The sequence below is a fragment of the Thamnophis elegans genome, chromosome 7, assembly GCF_009769535.1.
Source record: "Thamnophis elegans isolate rThaEle1 chromosome 7, rThaEle1.pri, whole genome shotgun sequence".
Lineage (NCBI taxonomy): Eukaryota > Metazoa > Chordata > Lepidosauria > Squamata > Colubridae > Thamnophis > Thamnophis elegans.
This window is the reverse complement of record NC_045547.1, coordinates 9,248,110-9,267,083: the sequence shown is the minus strand read 5'-3', so window position 1 is coordinate 9,267,083 and position 18,974 is coordinate 9,248,110. Positions and strand designations below refer to the sequence as shown.

General features: G+C 43.5%; 1 protein-coding gene across 9 annotated transcripts in view; it reads left to right on the top strand.

Annotated features, from left to right (window-relative positions):
- SOX5 (SRY-box transcription factor 5) overlaps nucleotides 1–18,974 on the top strand; it is a 640,060-nt gene that overhangs the window by 476,871 nt on the left and 144,215 nt on the right. For all 9 annotated transcript variants that reach the window (XM_032221314.1, XM_032221307.1, XM_032221310.1 and 6 more), the window contains one exon: nucleotides 9,533–9,618. In XM_032221314.1, coding sequence (XP_032077205.1) covers nucleotides 9,533–9,618 — 86 coding nt within the window. The remainder of the gene's footprint in view (nucleotides 1–9,532; nucleotides 9,619–18,974) is intronic.

The window sequence follows — 18,974 nt, the reverse complement described above, 5'->3', positions numbered from 1 at the left end:
AACGGTCATAAATGTCATAATTTCACATTTTTTCAGTGCCAAGTCAAAAATCTAATCTGTGACTTCAATTGTGGCTTGACCTCTAGACATTCAGACCCATCGTTGCCATGGGAGCCATGAACTCCCAAGCCACTCAAATATTGGACTCAGTTATGCTTGTAAGTGTAGGGTTAGGTTTAGGGTCACTGATGGATACACTTTTTTGTCCTTGCGTGCCAAAAGCGTGTGTGTGTGCCCACACCAGTGGTGGGTTCATGCACATGCACATGCACGCAGTGCGCGCATGCATCTTAGCGCCTCCGCAATGCTCCAGCTGCTCAACAGAGCATCGCACAGGCGCTGTAAGTGCTGTGCACATGCGCAGAAATGCTGAAGACTTAAAAAACCGGTAAGGAGCTCGAGCGCACAGCGGGCCCTCCAGAGCACCGTATCGGAATGGTATCCGGTACTCCGGCAGGCTCCGGTACTGGTACGTACGCTCCGCCCCCCCCCAAGTGTGTATGACCTCCACACCTTCTTTTGGGCCTACGAGGCCTCCCTGAAGCCTCCTGGGACCAAAAATGGGGTTAGGGTTAGCGCTCCCCGGGCACTCCCCCACCGCGCATGTGCATGCTCTCCCATACATGCGTGCACATCTCCTGAATGCGCCCCATCCCCTATGCATGCGTTACAGAGACCTGAAAATCAGCTGATTAACATGAGGCACACGTGCAAGCACAGTAAAGCTGAGCTGGGGTGATGGCTCGTGCACCCACAGAGAGGGCTCTGCGTGCCACTTGTCAAGTCTCTTTTAGTTTTTTCTTCCAATCTATCTGTGCCTTTAAATGTTCCTATAGATATAACATATAAACTGCATCTTACTAAAGGGATTCCATGGGTTCATTTGTAGCCCTGGTTGAATACCGTTTTTCTGAGTATAAGACGCACCAAGATTTTGAAGGGGCAAATAAAAAAAAAGGTTTTGCACTCTGCAGACCTCCCAAAAACGGCCCGCTTTTTATGAAAAGGCCCATTTTTTGTCAAAAAAAGGGCATACATAGCATTTAGGAAGCTTATAGAGTGTTCCTGATGGCTGGGGGGGTGGTTAAAAACAAGCAAAAAAACCAGGTGTTTTTTGCTCATTTTTGCCCTCCTTAGCCCCCAGGAGCACTCTGGAAGCCTCCTAAAAGCTATGGATGGCCATTTTTGCAAAGGGGCCAGGGTTTCGGGAGGCCAAAAATGCTGTATTCAGTGTATAAGACGCACCCAGACTTTCACCCTTTTTTGAGGGAAAATGGTGCATCTTACATTCTGAAAAATATGGTAATTCTGTTCCACACCACATGGATATTGCCTGAGAATTTTTTGTTTTTTACTATTAAACATCTGTGCTGCCCATTTCTTAATTAAAAGGTTTTAGCGCACCCAGAAAGAATCCCGATCAGAGTCTAGAAAAACTAGTCTCCTCATATTTTTCTTCATCAGATGGGAGATCTGATAATTCACACCACTTGAACCGTACATCTTAAAAACCTCCCTGAATCTCACTTGGCTATTTTAGTAGGTCTGGAAAAGGCCAAGATGCATCCCATTAAGCAGAACTGGCAGATTCAATTAATTCCTTGTTTAACATGGTGTGACACTATGTATAAATGTGTTTGCTTTTCAATTCCAACGTATTAACACCATGGCAGCTGTGTGGCACGTCACACCCACGAGGCTGACATGATTATTATTATTTTTTTGATCACCATGGAAATGAAAAGAAAATTAACCAAAATTTTGTTGTTGCCCCTGGGACTCCTTTTAATAGTGGCTTGTTGGTGAGACGTTCCAGAAGGTCTTGCTTTATTTCATTAGGAAAGCTACATTTGATCAATTTCTCTCTAATGTTAAGTGACACTCAAAGGAACAAAACATCAGACATTCCATTGCATGGAAAGAGCTCCGTAGAAATCAGATCTAGATGTTGGAGTTTATTTGGAAACCAGGGCTGAAATCCAGAAAGGATAGATACGTTTCACGAATAAGGCCCTCACTGTTGTAGAAAGCAGTTTTGCCTTCTGTGTTGATAGAAAATAGAATAACAGAGTTGGAAGGGACCTTGGAGGTCTTCTAGTCCAACCCTCTGCCTAGGCAGGAAACCCTACACCACTTCAGTCAAATGGCTATCCAACATCTTCTTAAAGACTTCCAGTATTGGAGCATTCACAACTTCTGGAGGCAAGCTGTCCAACTGATTAATTGTTCTAACTGTCAGGAAATTTCTCCTTAGTTCTTGGCTTCTCTCCTTGATTAGTTTCCACCCATTGCTTCTTGTCCTGCCCTCAGGTGCCTTGGAGAATAGCTTGACTCTCTCTGCTTTGTGGCAACCCCTGAGATATTGGAAGACTGCTATCATGTCTCCCCCAGTCCATCTTTTCATTAAACTAGACATATCCAGTTCCTGCAACGTTCTTCATATGTTTTAGCCTCCAGTCCCCTAATCATCTTTGTTGCTCTTCTCTGCACTCTTTCTTCAGTCCCAACATCTTTTTTACATTGTGGTGACCAAAACTGGATGCAGTATTCCATGTGTGGCCTTACCAAGGCATTATAAAGTGGTATTAATACTTCATGTGATCTTGATTCTATCCCTCTGTTTATGCAGCCTAGAACTGTGTTGGCTTTTTGGCAGCTGCTGCACACAGCTGCCTCATATTTAAACGGTTGTCCACTAGGACTCCAAGATCCCTCTCACAGTTACTACTATTTATCATCTTAACCTCATCAGCAATAGCCCACATGGCTTTGGAGACCACTTGGAATTCTAAATGCAGATCAAGAAGAGGAACAGAATTCCATAAGTCAATTTGTATATAAAGTATCCGGTATTACTTTTAGATAGGTAAACCAAACATATCAGGTCCCTAAGCCTGATGTGAAGTCTACTGCTCCTTCAAAAGTTGCAAATGGTTTAATGATTTTTAATTTTAGAGGATAAATGAAATGGATGGTTAGGAATTATATTAACCATAGTCCAGTGCAAAGAATCAGATCCACATGTTGAGTTCTAGTTAAGCTGCTTCGTTATTCATGCCTTTAAACACGAATCTAGTCAATAACTGCACTAAATTGGGGCTAGATAAGAGTTAATCTTTATAAATCCTAGGCCAGAAATTATCACCAGCTTTTCTGTTTTTGTTTTTTGTTTTTTTGCTAATATTGGTCCATCTAAATATTGAGAAAGAGTTACAAAACAATAAGAGAAGAGCAAGACTGGAACATGCTATACTGTTGTAATAATCACTTATTGCAGAATTAATGTAGGAAAAAAGTTATTTTTAAGCCACCTTTGGACTTTGGCCCTAAACTCTACCAAATTACTAGTAATACTATACACGGTGTTACCAAAGGTAGGCAGGTAGGTAGGTAGGTAGGTGAGTGTGTGTGTGTGTGTGGATTGGGTGTGTGTGTGGATTGGGTGAGTGTGTGGGTGGGTGGATGGATGGATAGGTAGGTAGGTAGGTAGGTAGGTAGGTAAGGTAGGTAGGTAGGTAGATAGATAGATCGATCGATCGATCGATCGATAGATAGATAGATAGATAGATAGATAGATAGATAGATGATGGATGGTTGGATGGATGGATGGATAGATAGATAGATAGATAGATAGATAGATGATAGATAGATACCTAGATAGATAGATAGATAGACAGACATGTGAGAGAGAGAGAGACAGAGAGAGGAAGAAACAGAAATAGAGAGACAGAGAGAGAGCATACAATGCAAGAGTTTAATCTAGTTATAGATATACTGACAAGGTATTAATAATCCAAGACTGGAATTAGCTAGAATTCTCCTTCTCCCTCTCTCCCTCCCTCCCTCTCTCTCTCCCTCCCACCCTCCTCTCTCTCGATACTCTCCCTTTTGTATAAAAAGGGGGGGAAACACTGCCACAAATAATTTAGCATTAAATGAGTTTCTATTTTAGTCTACTCTGAAATAAATTCTTTAAAGTCCTGCTGATTTCAGGGAGAAAATTAAATATTTCTTGTTCAGTTAAAAGCTGAGTCAGATCACAGCAGTCTGATGTTAATGGACAGGAAGGCTGTTATACCTTTGATTCCATCTGTGTTAGGAAGGCAGATGTAAAATCCTTCTGCAATCAGCGCATTTTATTTTTCTGACGTGGCAAATTAGTGCATGTAGAAATTACTTTTTAAAAAAATACTAAAAACTTAAAAGAAATTTACCAAAGTTCAGACGATAAAATATATGTAATGACGCCTTAAAATTGGCACAAGTCACTGCACCCTGAAGTTAATCGGTTTAATGAATGCTGGGCTACTTGCTAGTTTTCTTAACATCACTCAGATCTAATTGTTTGTTTAGTTATAGATCAAAATTTTATTGATCATTAAATGCCACCTATAAGTGACTCTGTGTGGCTTGCAGGTTATAAAGCAAAGAAAAATAATTAAAACATTAAAATTACACAAATTGAGACGTTGAAATCATACTGAAATCAGAACTAAGTGATGGACAGGACAGGGATGATGACATTACCCCATCAATCATCTCCAGTGGTTACCGCCTTGGGATCCAAGCCAACTGAAAAAAAGTCAAATTTTAATACCCTTCTGGAAGACCAAATGGGAGGGGGCCATTTCTTAGCTCCGGTGGCAGAGTGTTGCCACAGAGATGGAGACACAGCAGAAAAGGCTCTTCGCCTTGAACCCACCAGTTGGAATTTCATAGCAGATGAGATTCATAGCAGGCCTCTTCCGCTGGCATGAATGGGGCAGATCCTCAGATACCTGGAACCATGCCATGTAGGCCTTATGAGTATGTATGCAATTTAGTAAATTGCTTGGTGTGAGAGGAGGAGGAGGAGGAGAGGAGAGGAGGAGGAGAGAGAGGAGGAGGAGGAGGAGGAGGAGAAGTAGTAGTAGTAGTAGTAGTTTTTGTTGTTTGGGATTTGAGTACAGCAAAACCATTGGGAACATCAGGTTGAGAAGGTTCTAGAGCATGCAAAAGTCAAGATCTTGTGGGACTTCAGAATCCAACTGACAGGCACTTGATCTACAACACACCTGACATAACAATAGTTGAAAAGAAAAATTTTGTTTCATTGACATTGCAATACCTGGAGATGCACGAATTGAAGATAAGCAGCAAGAAAAAATCACAAAATACCGGGACTTGCAAATTGAGGTTGAGCGACTGTGGAAAAAGAAATCGAGTGTTGTCCCGATTGTAATTGGAGCCCTTGGAGCAATACTCAAAGGGCTACCTCACTATTTGGAAATTCTAAATTTATCAGACTTGAACATTCTGACTCTACCAAAAAACCACCCTACTTGGAACAGCTTGTATCCTCCGACGTTACCTTAACAGTTCCTAGGTCCTTGGTTAGGACTCAAGCTGTTGAGCTACCAACCAGCCCCAAAGGCTGTGAATCTCACCAAAGATTCACCAAATAATAATTGGAGCCCTTGGAGCAATACCTAAAGGGCTACCTGGCTATTTGGAAAATTCTAAATTTACCTGACTTGAACATTCTGATTCTACAAAAAAACACCCTACTTGGAACAGCTTATATCCTCCGACGTTACCTTCAGTTCCTAGGTCCTTGGTTAGACTTGAGCTGTTGAGCTACCAACCAGCCCCAAAGGCTGTGAATCTCACCAAAGATTAACCACATAATAATAATAATAATTAATAACAACAGCAACAACACAAAAACATAGCAAACAGGTAAGGCCGTGATGGCAAACCTATGGTACGCGTGCCACAGGTGGCACACAGAGCCCTCTCTGCAGGCACGCAAGCGCCTAGCTCAGGTCAACCTTACATGGCCGTGCACCTCCCTCCAGCCAGATTTTTGGGTCTCTGCCGTGCATGCATGGGGGGGTCTCAGGGGCGGGGTGCTGCACCCTCCCCCCCCCTCGCAGCCCATTTTTGCTCCCAGGAGGCTGCAGAGAGACTTACTAGGCCCAAAATGGGGCACAGAGAGGCATCACAACACATGCATGGGGGGAGTGCAGTAGGTTGCGCACATGCGTGGGCATGGGGGAGCATAGGCCGGCTATGAGCACATGTGTGGGGGCGGGGCACACAGGGAGGGGCTGTGCACGCATTGCATTATGGGTGCGGTCGCGCAACAACCAAAGATTAGCCATCACTGATGTAAGGTTTGCTTATGTGTTTTGGAGATTGTCAGTCATCCTGGTCATGGTTGTCCCAAAGGTGCTTTTATTTTCTTCCCAAGAGGCAACTGGACTTTCTGGTTTTTCTGACGAAGCTTCTGGGATGAGAAGCAAAACGTCTTCAAAGACAAACAAAGTCTAATTGCCTCTTGAAAAAATAAGTTTGCTTCTGTGCATCAGTGGTGGGTTGCAGGCGGTACGTCACGGTACGGGCGTACTGGAGCCTGCCTGGAGCACCGGGTACCATTCCGGTATGGTGCTATGGAGTGCCCACCCGCCCGCCCAACCTGTCCTTTAAAGCCTTCAGGGCAGGGGTGGGTTTCTCGCCCCGTTCCAACCGGTTCGGTTGGAACGGGGCCGGCGGCGTCCTCGTGCACACATGCGTACTAGCGTCTGTGCAATGCTCCAGCTGCTCCTGGAGGATCGCGCAGGCGCTGTATGTGTCCTGCGCATGCGTGGAAGCACAGAACTCGTCAAAACCGGGTAAGGACCGTGGGCAGGCGGGTGGGCCCTTCGCCGTTCCCGGAAGTTACTTACTTCCGGGTTTGCCAACCAACCGGTTCGCAGGGACCGCCGCGAACCGGTTGAAACCCACCCCTGCTTCAGGGCTTCCGCACATGCCACATACAGTGCCTGTGTGACGCTCCGACGAACTGTTTGTACCCAGACAACACACTGTTTAATTGAAAAATGGTATTTTTATGTTGTAAAATAAAAAAAACTGAACTGAAAAACATACACACACACACACACACACACACTTACAAACACACACACAAATGCATTTATTTATTCATGTATTCAACAAATGGCCATCCAAAGTAATCAGGGTGATCCTGGAGACTTCCAGCGTTAAAATAATATGCGTTCAAACTCTTAAATCACTTTCCTGAACGGGATGATAACTTGAATGTTTAGGATTTAAATATTGCAAACTTTCCCCTGGGAAGAATTGCTGATGTTTCCTCTTTTTTTGTTTGTTCTTATTAAGGTCATCACATGTTTTATTTCTAATGGAGGATCATGTGGGCAGTATTAAAATTCTTCTTGTTTGGTCCAGGAGCAAGGCTTCCCAAAGGCTAATTTCCAATTTAAGTGCCGTCAGCTGATGTCCAACTTCTGAAAACTGCCAAGCCCTGAGGGGAAAGTCAAAACTCTTGAAATAGTTCGTTTGCCTTTTTAAAAAGAAAAAAAATCTAGTTGACAATAGTATCAAAGCTAATGAGATGGAACATAGATACTGATCTTAAAAGTAATCATAAGGACAGATGGTTTTATTATTATGCATTTGAAGGAAATACCACTGGAGGGGAAAACACTACCAACACTCTACACCCCCTCAACTTATGACCATAACTGAGCCCAAAATTTCTATTGCTAAGCAAGACTGTTGTTAAGTGAGTTGGTCCCTATTTTATGACCTTTCTTGCCACAGTTGTGAAGTCAATCCCCGCAGGTTTTTTTTTTGAGAATTTTTTTTTGTTTTAGTTAAACAAAAAGACAACCAAAAAAATCATCTTTCGTTACATCTTGTTGAAAGCGTATCGATTGGTTACAAATATATTCCGTGCGTTTCTTCCAATCCTTACATATGCGTCATTCAAATCAGGTTGCACATTTTAAGTCAAGAAAGAAAGTTATGTATTTTACTATCCCTGTACCAAAATTCTGATTTAGTTACCATTGTTTAAACATGTTTTTTATCTAGAATCATTTATATTAAAAGACACAACCACCTACTAGCATTCATTTGCAATTTCAATAGATCTCTAATAACATTACACCTTTATAATATATTCTAAAATTAATTCAGTTAAGTAAGATATCTAAGCATTCCCCCCCACAATAACACACCTGTATGTATCATTAAATATTGTCCATTAACATTTCATTGTTATTATTGTAGTTAACCAAAAGTTATTTACTCTTTATCTCACCTCTCCTTTCCAGGCCAATTCCTGCAGTTGTTAAGTTACTGACACGCTTGTTAAGTGAATCTGATGTCAGGCCTGTAGTCATCTTTTCTTTTGGATCTTTGGCCTGCCACACTTTCTATTATTCTACTATGCATTTTCTCTTGGTGGGAAAATGGTAGGGGGGGGGGATTGTACAAAGTTAGATGGGATGTAGCCATAACAACATTCTTTCTAGAAAGCCAAGGCCAGCCTTTGTCTTTGCACCTCTGCACTGGGCCAGAACTGGATGAGTGAAGCTGCCAGTATAGCAGTGAAAGATTGGACCCTGTGATGGGCTTGTGTGTGGGGGCAAGATCTTGAACTTTCAACTGAGTGGAGAAAACTGGGAAGCTTTCAGATCCGGGTTTTCCCAGATGGGCCAACATGGCTTTCTTAATAATTGGAACTCTGAGGAATCCTTTGCCTTGGACTCTGATTTAATTTTGGATGCTATTTGGAATCCTGACATCTGACTTCCCCATTGACTTTGCTTGCTAGAAGGAGGCAAAGGGTATCACATGATCCCGGATGTAGCAACCGTCATAAGATCATGCCAGTTGCCAGGGCTCTGAATTCTGATCATCTTCTCTCTCTCTCCTCGTCTCTGTCTGTCTCTCTCTCTCTCTGTCTCTTTCTTCTCTCTCTCTCTGTCTCGCTCTTCTCTCTCTGTCTCTCTCTCTCTTCTCTCTCTCTCTCTGTCTCTCTCCTCTCTCTCTTCTCTCTCTGTCTCTCTTCTCTCTCTTCTCTCTCTGTTTCTGTCTGTCTGTCTCTCTTCTCTCTTCTCTCTCTGTCTCTCTGTCTCTCTCTTCTCTCTCTCTCTCTCTCTGTCTCTCTTCTCTCTCTGTCTCTCTCTCTTCTCTCCTCTCTCCTCTCTCTCTTCTCTCCTCTTTCTCTCTTCTCTCTCTTTCTCTCCCTCTCTTCTCTCTGTCGCTCTCTTCTCTCTCCCTTCTCCTCGCCCCCTCTCCTCTCTCTCTTCTCTCTCTGTCTCTCTCTTCTCTCTCTCTCTGTCTCTCTCTCACTCTTCTTCTTCTCTCTCTTCTCTCTCTCTGTCTTTCTCTCTTCTCTCTCTTTCTTCTATTTCCTTCATGCTTTCCCCCTCCTCCCCTTTTTCGGGGGAAGCTCAGTCCTCTGATCCAGGCGCGCTTCCCTCCTCCCCTCCCCAATTTCCCTAATACATCAGATGAAAAAAGGATGATGTTTCCGCCTTAATTGCTTGTCCCTTTTATTCGTGTTCCTCCCTCAGCCAGAAATTGTGAAGAGTTTAGTAAAAGGCCTCACAATGGAGCTTTTCATTAGAACTCTGCGAGGCAGACAAAAAAGAGAGGCTTTGGAAGGAGGAATGCAGGAGTTTAATTTGCAGGTGGAGAGTATAAAAGGTGCTGACGCCTCTGTTATTTTCTTACTTAGGTGACCCTTACCCCGTTCAGCTGATTCCAACCACAATGGCAGCTGCCGCCGCCGCCACCCCGGGTTTAGGCCCACTGCAACTGCAGGTAAGTGCTTTGTAAAGAGGCAAAGGTGGAATCCATCTGAAAAGCTGGACCCTGCAAACACACACACACACCCCTTGGGTGCCTTCTGAACCTTGCTCTTGAGGTGGAGGAGAGGAAACCTCCCTTTGGAGTAACACAACTGCCTCTGGAAATAGCTTGCTTTGTTTGTTTATCAGGTTCATGTGGCCACCCGTGTCACCAAGCGAAGTGGCCATGGAAAAAATGGGACAATGTTTTCATTTGGGAGATTTAACAGCGTTGAGTGTGAATTGCGCTTAGCTGATAAGGTGGTAGCGGTGCTGTTGGAGGAGGAGGAGGTGGTGGTGGTGGTGGAGGAGGAGGTGGAGGAAAGAGAATGACAGCAGGAGGAAGAAGAGAAAGAGGAGGAGGAAGAGAGGAGGAGGAAAGAGAATAACAGCGGGAGGAAGAAGAAAGGAGGAGGAGGAAGGAGAGGAGGAGGAAGAGAAGGAGGAAAAAGAATGTCAGCAGTAGGAGGAGGAGGAAGAGGAGGAGGAAATAGAAGGACAGCAGAAGGAGGAGGAAGAAGAGGAGGAGGAGAAGGAAGAGGAGGAGGAGAGGGGGAAGAAGGAAATTGTCTTGCCTTTCTTCCTTGTTTCTGTGTAAGCTCTTGGCTCATTCTAAGAAGTTGAATTTGGAGAGGATAAATAACAATTATTACCCTTTGCAAAAAAAATGCAAGCATTCGGAGCTGAGCTCATGGGTCCCATGTCATAGGAGGAACAAATCTGTGCATTTGTCTGTAGGAAATATAATTTAAGAAATTAACTATGAGAGATGAGTCAAGTTATGGGACCCAACACTATAACGGTTATTTTTTCCAGATTATGTATTTACTTCCCATTTTTGTTCTGCCTTACTTCCCTAACAATGGAGAGCCACACCAGCATGGGTACAATATCAAAATGAACTGCCACCATTGGCCAGACCTCCATTGTCTTAGCTTTTGCAGGATGGTTGAATCATACAAACTTGGAAAGTGTAGAGAAAACAGTTGCTACCCTTTCAAAACTTGGGAGCAGAGAAAACCAGAGGAACCAAAAGAAGCATTTGTTTGTGCGAGAATAATTAAAGAAATTGTTGTAAGAGATTGGTCAAGAGCTATAATGGTTATATCTCAGATTTTTTTCAGATAGATCAGTGGTTCCCAAACTTGGCAACTTTAAGACTTGTGGACTTCAACTCCCAGAATTCTCCAGCCAGCTCTGCTCCAATTCTGGGAGTTGAAGTCCACAAGTCTTAAAGTTGCCAAGTTTGGGAACCACTGGGATGGATGGATGGATGGATGGATGGATGGATAGATAGATAGAAAGACAGACACACAGACAGAGACATAGATGGATGGATGGATGGATGGATGGATGGATGGATGGACGGATGGACGGACAGGCAGACAGACGGACAGATAGACAGACAACTCCTTACTTCTAATAATGGCACGGGCAGAATTCCATAATGAACTCCCACCCATTGGAACAGAGTTTTCTTAGCTTTAGCAAGATGGTTCCATCACATGCCTTCAGCCTGTAGCCTTCCATGATGGATCTTCCAAGTGTTCTGGGACTGTAATATTCAGAATTTCTAGTTTTTGAAAATGTGACCAGGAATTGCCAGTTGTAGTCCATAACTGGTAGCAAATTAAATGCCCTACCTTAGGGACTTTGGAATGATGATAAGCAGAGACAAAACTCTTTGTTATAGGTAAAGCACCTGGTTAGTTGGAATTCTAGCGGTGCACTAGATGCTGAGACCTTAGAAAGAGTGCAAAGAAGAGCAACAAGATGATAAGAGGCTAAATTGTATGAATCATAGTTAAGGGACCTAGGTATGTTGGGCCTAAGAAAGAAAAGGTTTAGGGGAGATACGATAGCAGTCTTCCAATGCTTGAAGGGATGCCACAGGGAAGAAGGCATTAGTTCATGATCCATAACACCTGAAGACAGGGCAAGAAGCAATAGACAGAAGCTCAATGGGAGGAGATGCAACCTGAAAATGAGGAATTTCTTGGACGGTTAATTGATGGAACTTCTTGCATCCTGGAATTGTGGATTCTGGAGGTCTTCAAGAAAAGATTAGACAACAATTTGTCTGGGATGATATAAGGACTCCTGCCTTGGACATGGGGTTGGACCAGAAGACCTCCAAGGTCCCTTCCAGCTTTATGATTCTATTAATGCATTCGATTTTTATGCCACCCATCTCCCCTGTATGATAATTCTATGATTCTATGAGATGATGGTTGATATTCTATTCAAATCAGGGTTGAACTTTTGGGTGGTGGTAAAAGCACGGGTCACTCTCCAGTGCTATGCTGAGCTTATAATATTAAGTGTTCTCCACATGCCCATCGTTACACAGAGCATTCTTCTTCCCTGAATTTCTAAGAGGGGAAGAATCACCTCCTTAGTCCTAGGTTTGTCACATTGGCCAGTAGAAACCTTGCTTCACCCTGCAAGATATCTCAATGGCAAAGTTATGGCTATCTCGTGGGTAGATGGATGTGAGAGCTGGAGCCTCCTTTACTTTCTTGGAGAATCGACAGATAGGGTGAATCTACAGCAATAAATGATTCTTTATTTTTTATTGGTGGGAGAGAAAAGCCATAAACTTCCAAGTTAATGACCTAAGTGCTATGACTCAACTCCTGGTGAACAAATAGACATGTCGTTGTTGTTTTGACCCTGTCCCCAAATAATACTTGGTATTTCCTTTCAAGGACATTCTAATTGTCCTTTGGATTCCATTTTCTTGTTGTCTTCCCTTTCTTGTGTTGTTGTGGCCTGCCAGTAGCCAGTAGAGCTGGCAGCAGTTTCGGACAGTGAGGAGGTTGGGTAGGACATGGGCCAGTCCTGGAGACTGGGGAAGGCTCTGATGAAGGCTCTGTGTTGGAGGCAGAGAGAGGACCAGGGCCGTATGCCAGTTATCAGCTGCCTTCAGAGTCCGACATCAATGAGGCAGACGAACAGTTGGAGCCTGTTTTCTAGTGTGCGCATGTGCAGGGTTACCAGACGAAGGGAACAGCTAAAGAACAGGGATCGACTTGGGAGTAAGGCCACAGGTGGATGGTGAATGGCTCCTCCCAGAGGAAATAAAAGAGGAGCGAAAGGGGAATGGAGTTTGCAGGAGACAATTAGTTCGCTCAATTGATTTGTGACTCTCCGAGACTCCTTGCCAAGTTTTGCAGATATCAGCCTGGCAGCTCTCCAAGACAGATAAGGTCTGTGACTATAAAATCCTACCTGGAAAGACTTTGCTGGATGTGAATGAGCAGAATTCACAGTGACAAGGAGTTTGCTTCATGCTCTCAGGAAGCCTAGGTCAGAACATGTGTCCTCAATCTTGCCAAACATAATAAATGTCATCATCTGCTTATATTACTGCATATGCCCAACATTTTTTTCCCCCTTGATCATCTCAAGATCCTCTTTTATTTAGCCAGGCATTGAATATCTGGCTCTTTTGCTAATTCATGACACCTCCTTGTAACCATCCTCCGATTCAGAATGTGAACAAATCTACCTTCTTTCTCTTCTTCTTTTTTACAATAGCCAAATTTCACAGGAACACTTTACCCCAGGAAAGACCTTATACCAGTTTCTGATCTTTCTTGTCCTAAAAATATCCTTATCCGTGTTTTTGGGGGTTTTTTTTGCCTAAATTTTCATGGTTGGGAATGAAGCTGGGGAACCAGCCGTTCTTAGAAATGAACTGTTCAGTTAATAAAATCCAGTTACCTTTATGACCTTGACGGAAAGCTATCAAATATGCATTAAACAAAGAAAAGTGGAAGGAGAGACGCTAGAATGTAAATATTGGAGTAATGGCATCTAAATAGGTTTTGATGGCTGTATGCTTCAGCAGGCAGAGGGCTTGTTTGTAGTTGGCTCATTCTTGACTACCAGTAAGTATTACACTGGTTGACCCATGTCTAAATGTCTGCCATTTAGTAAATCAAATCCAGAACAAGGGGTTGAGAAACTAGAGAGCCTAAATTTGCAGTTGTGCCAGGCTGAGTATGACATATTGCCTTCTTCTCTAGGATTAATCTGTTTACTCCTCATATGCATTGTTCCTCTTTACCCTCTTCTTCAGTGCAAGAACATAAAACTGTCTGCCACCTTTGCTTCTTCAGAGACAACTGCAAGTTCACCAAGCATACTGATTGTCATTACGTTAATATTTATCGTTAATCCGGGTTTTTCTTATCCCTTTCCCTTTTGCTTTCTGATGAGCTCTCTAATTCTTGTCTACTTCGACTAACCACGTGGTGTCATCTTCTCATCTCAGATTGTTAGCGTTCAGGCCTCCAACTTGATTCCATCTGCCATTCCATCCCTCCCTCCCGTTCTTTACAACATTCAACAGACATGTTGAACTTTTATCAACACATTGAATGTTATCAACACATTTGATAAAGTAGACCATAACCTTCTACTAGATAAGTAGAGGAAATGTAGTATGGACAGCATAACCCACGAGATGCATTCGTAACTGGCTGACCAACCACACTCAATGTGTAAGATGCAGTTCAATGGAACTGCATCTTCGTGGAGGGAAGTATGCAGTGGAGTACCCCAAGGCTCTGTTTTAGGCCCAGTACTCTTCAACATCTTCCTCAATGACCTGGATGAGAGGACAGTTGGGGAACTCATCAGATTTGCAGATGACACCAAGCTGGCATGATTGCCAATACTCCAAAAGACAGGCTTAAGATACAGAAGGATATTGACAAACTTGAACATTGGGCACTATATAACAAAATGAAATTCAAGGGTGAAAAAAGGTAAGGTTCTACATTTAGGCAAGAAAAACGAAATGCACAGGTACAGTATAGGTGGTACCTGCTCAACAGTAGTAACTGTGAGAGGGATCTTGGAGTCCTAGTGGACAACCATTTAAATATGAGGCAGCCCTGTGCAGCAGCTGCCAAAAAAGCCAACACAGTTCTAGGCTGCATAAACAGAGGGATAGAATCAAGATCACGTGAAGTGTTAATACCACTTTATAATACCTTGGTAAGGCCACACTTGGAATACTGCATCCAGTTTTGATTGCCATGATGTAAAAAAGATGTTATGACTCTAGAAAGAGTGCAGAGAAGAGCAACAAAGAGGATTAGGGAACTGGAGGCTAAAACATATAAAGAACAGTTGCTGAAACTGGATATGTCTAGTTTAATGAAAAGAAGGACTAGGGGAGACATGATAGCAGTGTTCCAATATCTCAAGGGCTGCCCCAAAAAGGAGAGAGCCAAGCTATTCTCCAAACCATCTGAAGGTAGGCCAAAAACAATGGGTGGAAACTAATCAAGGAGAGAAGTAACCTAGAACTAAGGAGAAGTTTCCTGATAGAACAATTAATCAGTAGAAACAACTTGCCATGAGTGATCCAACACTGGACATTTTTAAAGAAGATATTAGATATCCATTTGTCTGAAGTAGTGTAGAGTTTGCTGCCTAAGCAGGGGGTTGGACTAGTAGACCTCCAAGGTCCCTTCCAACTCTGTTATTCTATGGAGACTATATGCATCCTTTCGCTATGCCAAACCACTCAGTGTCTCCAAATTAGTCGTTTCTTACTAATTGCAAAAGTTTCTTATAAGACCCTTATTGCAAGCCATTTTGGGGAGAAACCCCTGAAGTTGGTATGGCAAGAGTTCGTACATCCCAATGACTCTCGGCTTAGCCAGTTTTGCTCTGACTGACTGATGAAACTGCTTGGATAAGGAACGAAACATCTCACGACTAACGAAGTGTGGTCCAGTGGCCATGATTCAACTTTTGAACCAGTGGTGGGATTCAAATAATTTATCAACCAGTTCTCGGCCCTAATGACCAACTGGGTAGGCGGGGCTCGGTGGTCATGTGATCATGTGGGCGTGGCCAAGTCAATGTCACTCAGGTCGATGGGCACTTCGCCTTAGTTGTTACAATGGTAATAAGGGTTAACTGGAGAGTCAGTTTCTGTAAGCAGGGCAATAAAGATGAGGCTAGAAACAACACCAGAATGTTTCCTTCCTGCCTTCCTTACAGGATTAGCCCTGTAAAGTGGAAAAAACCAAAAGGAGATTTCTTCCAACAACCAGTTCTCCGAACTGCTTAGAAAGTTACCAACCGGTTCTCCTGAATAGGTGCGAACTGGCTGGATCCCACCACTGCTTTGAACTCTTTTAGCCTGGATGATTGAGCCTTCATTGGTCTATGTTCCTTACAAGAATTTTCTGAAGCTCCGAAATAACTGTTACTCTGTTCTGCATCTTGACATGATCTGAAAGACCTTGATACAATCACTTTCATGCGTAGAACAAAAGTTACGAGCGAATTTCTAGAGGTATTAAAAAGATGTGTGCCTTAGATAAGATCAGTTGTCTCTTTTATCCAATATTCTGTAGTGTTGTGATTCCAGCTGTTTAAGTTATCTGGTTCTCTACCGTAGTATTATTATTTTCCACTACCTGCTACCAGCTAAAGATGTTTGCAATTGTGAGATCTACTAAGTGCAAAATGTCTACGGAGATTCTCAGTCTCCAGGTCAGGTTTCAGGTTTCAGGTTTTGTTTTATTTATATGCCGCCCTATTCCCAGCGGGACTCAGGGCGGCTTACAAACCCAAGAGGGGAAGGGAAACACAAGAACTACAAATACAAGCATTTAAAATAACCAACAGACACACAAATCGAGAGGGGAAGGGAACTCATCAACCCCAGGCCTGCCGACACAGCCAGGTTTTAACGGCTTTTCAGAAGGCCTGGAGAGAGGTGAGGGTCCGAATCTCTGCAGGGAGTTCATTCCAAAGGGTCGGCGCTGCCACAGAGAAGGCCCTCCCCCGGATAGTAGCCAGATGGCATTGGCTGATAGACGGAACCCGGAGGAGGCCAACCCTGTGTGATCTAATGGGTCTTTGGGAGGTAATTGGCAGCAGGCGGTCTCTCAAGTACCCAGGTCCAATACCATGAAGGGCTTTATCATGTCCCAAAGGTGCTTCCCCCCCCCGCCCCAAGAGGCAACTGGACTTTCCGGTTTTGCTTTGAAGAAGTTTCGCTTCTCTGAGCAAGCTTCTTGGATGAGAAGCGAAACATCTTCAAAGCAAAACCAGAAATTCCAGTTGCCTCTTGAAGAAAACGCGCATGCAAAGTATAACTTATCATCCTTCCCCAAATCAGGGGAGAAGAGCAGATCTAAATCGGGATTCTGGGACTCGGCAAACAGTGATGTTTCCTTAAGGCCCGTTCAACATTTGTTTAATTGTGTTGATGCCATCAAGAGCAAAGGGGGCTTAATCTTAAGCAGCAGCTGAGCTCTAAAGCATAGGAGAATCAGTGAGCAGCTTTTGGCAAATTAGATATTGCATTCAGCCTAAAAGGCTTTTGAAGAACAACTTTTTGAGCGTAGATCGTTCAAGCAATTTATGACCTTTTTGGAAAGTACGGGCTACAATAGCTGCTTATTCCTTATTGTGCAACTCAGTGGGCCACGGTTAGGTGATTCTTCCTTCTTTCAGATTACAGTTAACTTAATACGACCGCCAGCCTGTTTTAAAGGTAACAGCAGTTCTCAATTAGAAATCCTCAATTCTGCACTTAATCAGATCACAGCAATCTTAATTTTCTCTCTTTATGTGCTAAGCTCGTAATGGCGAATCTGTCGCACACATGCCACAGGTGGCTTGCAGAACCCTCTCTGCGGGCATGCAAGCCCTCTCTCCACCTCAGTTCCACTGCGCATGCACATGTACCTCCCACCGGCCAGCTGGTTTTCGGGACTGTGCCACGCATGGGCAGGGGGTGGGGCCAGTGGTTGGATTCAAACATTTTTACTACCTGTTCTTTGCGCATAGTTTTGTGGGCATGGCAGGAGAAGGATACTGCAAAATCCCCATTCCCTCCTGATCAGCTGGGACTCGGGAGGCAAAGAATAGATGGGGGCGGGGCCAGCCAGAGGTGGTATTTGCCGGTTCTCCAAACTACTCAAAATTTCTGCTACCGGTTCTCCAGAACTGGTCAGAACCTGCTGAATACCACCTCTGGGCAGGGCTCATGCAAGAGACGTGCACACACGTGGGAGACGCGCAAACATGCGACTCCCAGAATTCCCCAGCCAACAGGCCCCTCTCAGGTTTTCAATCCTATAGGACAGAGGTGTCAAATTCGCTGTCCGCGGGCTGGATGGTCACATGCTGGCCCGCCCTCACCCAGTTTAGCGAAGGGAGGGAAACTCCCGACGCCACCCTGACGATGTGAGTTTGACACCCCTCCTATAGGAAATACCCTGCTTTTGTGTGATTGCTGTTCTCTATCGTCTTATGTTGTCTGTCCATTTCTTATGCATGATTATAGCATTTTGCTCCCTTAATATAGAATTATATTTAAATCAATAAAATGACTTATTGTAAATAAGACCTATAATTGCCAGAATAACTATGTGACACTGTATGTGGAAAGGTTTTTTTTTTTTTTCAGCAGACAAAATGAGCAAGGGTTAAGTGAAGGCTGGATTCTTGGCAGTAACTGGAATTATTATAGAAATTTGAAGTGCAAGCATTAAAAAGGATCTTCCTGCCTGTAATGAAGTGATAAAGGTGAACTGGGCAGGGAATAACAGCTTCTTGGAGAAGGAGGTTCAAGACAGATAAAAGTCAAAAGATCATCATGCAGGTCCTGTTGATTTAAAAAAGTGTCATCTGGTGGACAAACGAAATGGGCATTTTTTTGTCAAATGTCCCCTCTGAAGTACAAGTAATCCTCAACCTGCAACCACAATTGAGCCCATAATTTCCACTGCTAAGCAGAACAGTTGTTAAGTGAGTTTCCTCCCCATTTTAGGGCCTTTTTGCCACACCACAGCTAATCATTACAGTTGTTAAGTGAAACATGCAGTCCTTAAGTGAATCCACGCACACACAAACACACACATTTGCTGACGCTTTATTTAAATTAAATCTGTATATCAGTGACTGCATAGCCTCTGTAGATGCCATATGTCAATATATACATACATACCAGAGGTGGGTTCCTACCAGTTCGCACCTATTCAGTAGAACCGGTTCGTCAAATCTACTGAACCGGTTAGAAGAGGTTCCACCAGTGGACCCGGAAAGCAGGCCACACCTACAGAAGAGGTTCCAAAATTTTTTGAAACCCACCAACTGCCCCACACACAGACCCAGAGAGAGAGAGAGAGAGAGACAGACTGACACAGAGAGAGAGAGAAAGAGAAAGAAAGAAAGAAAAAAAGAAAGAAAAAAAAGAAAAAAGAAGAAAAAGAGTGAAAGAGAGATGAAAGAAAAAAAGAAAAAAAGGAACAGAGAGACAAAAGAAAGGAAAGAGAGAGAGAGAGAGAA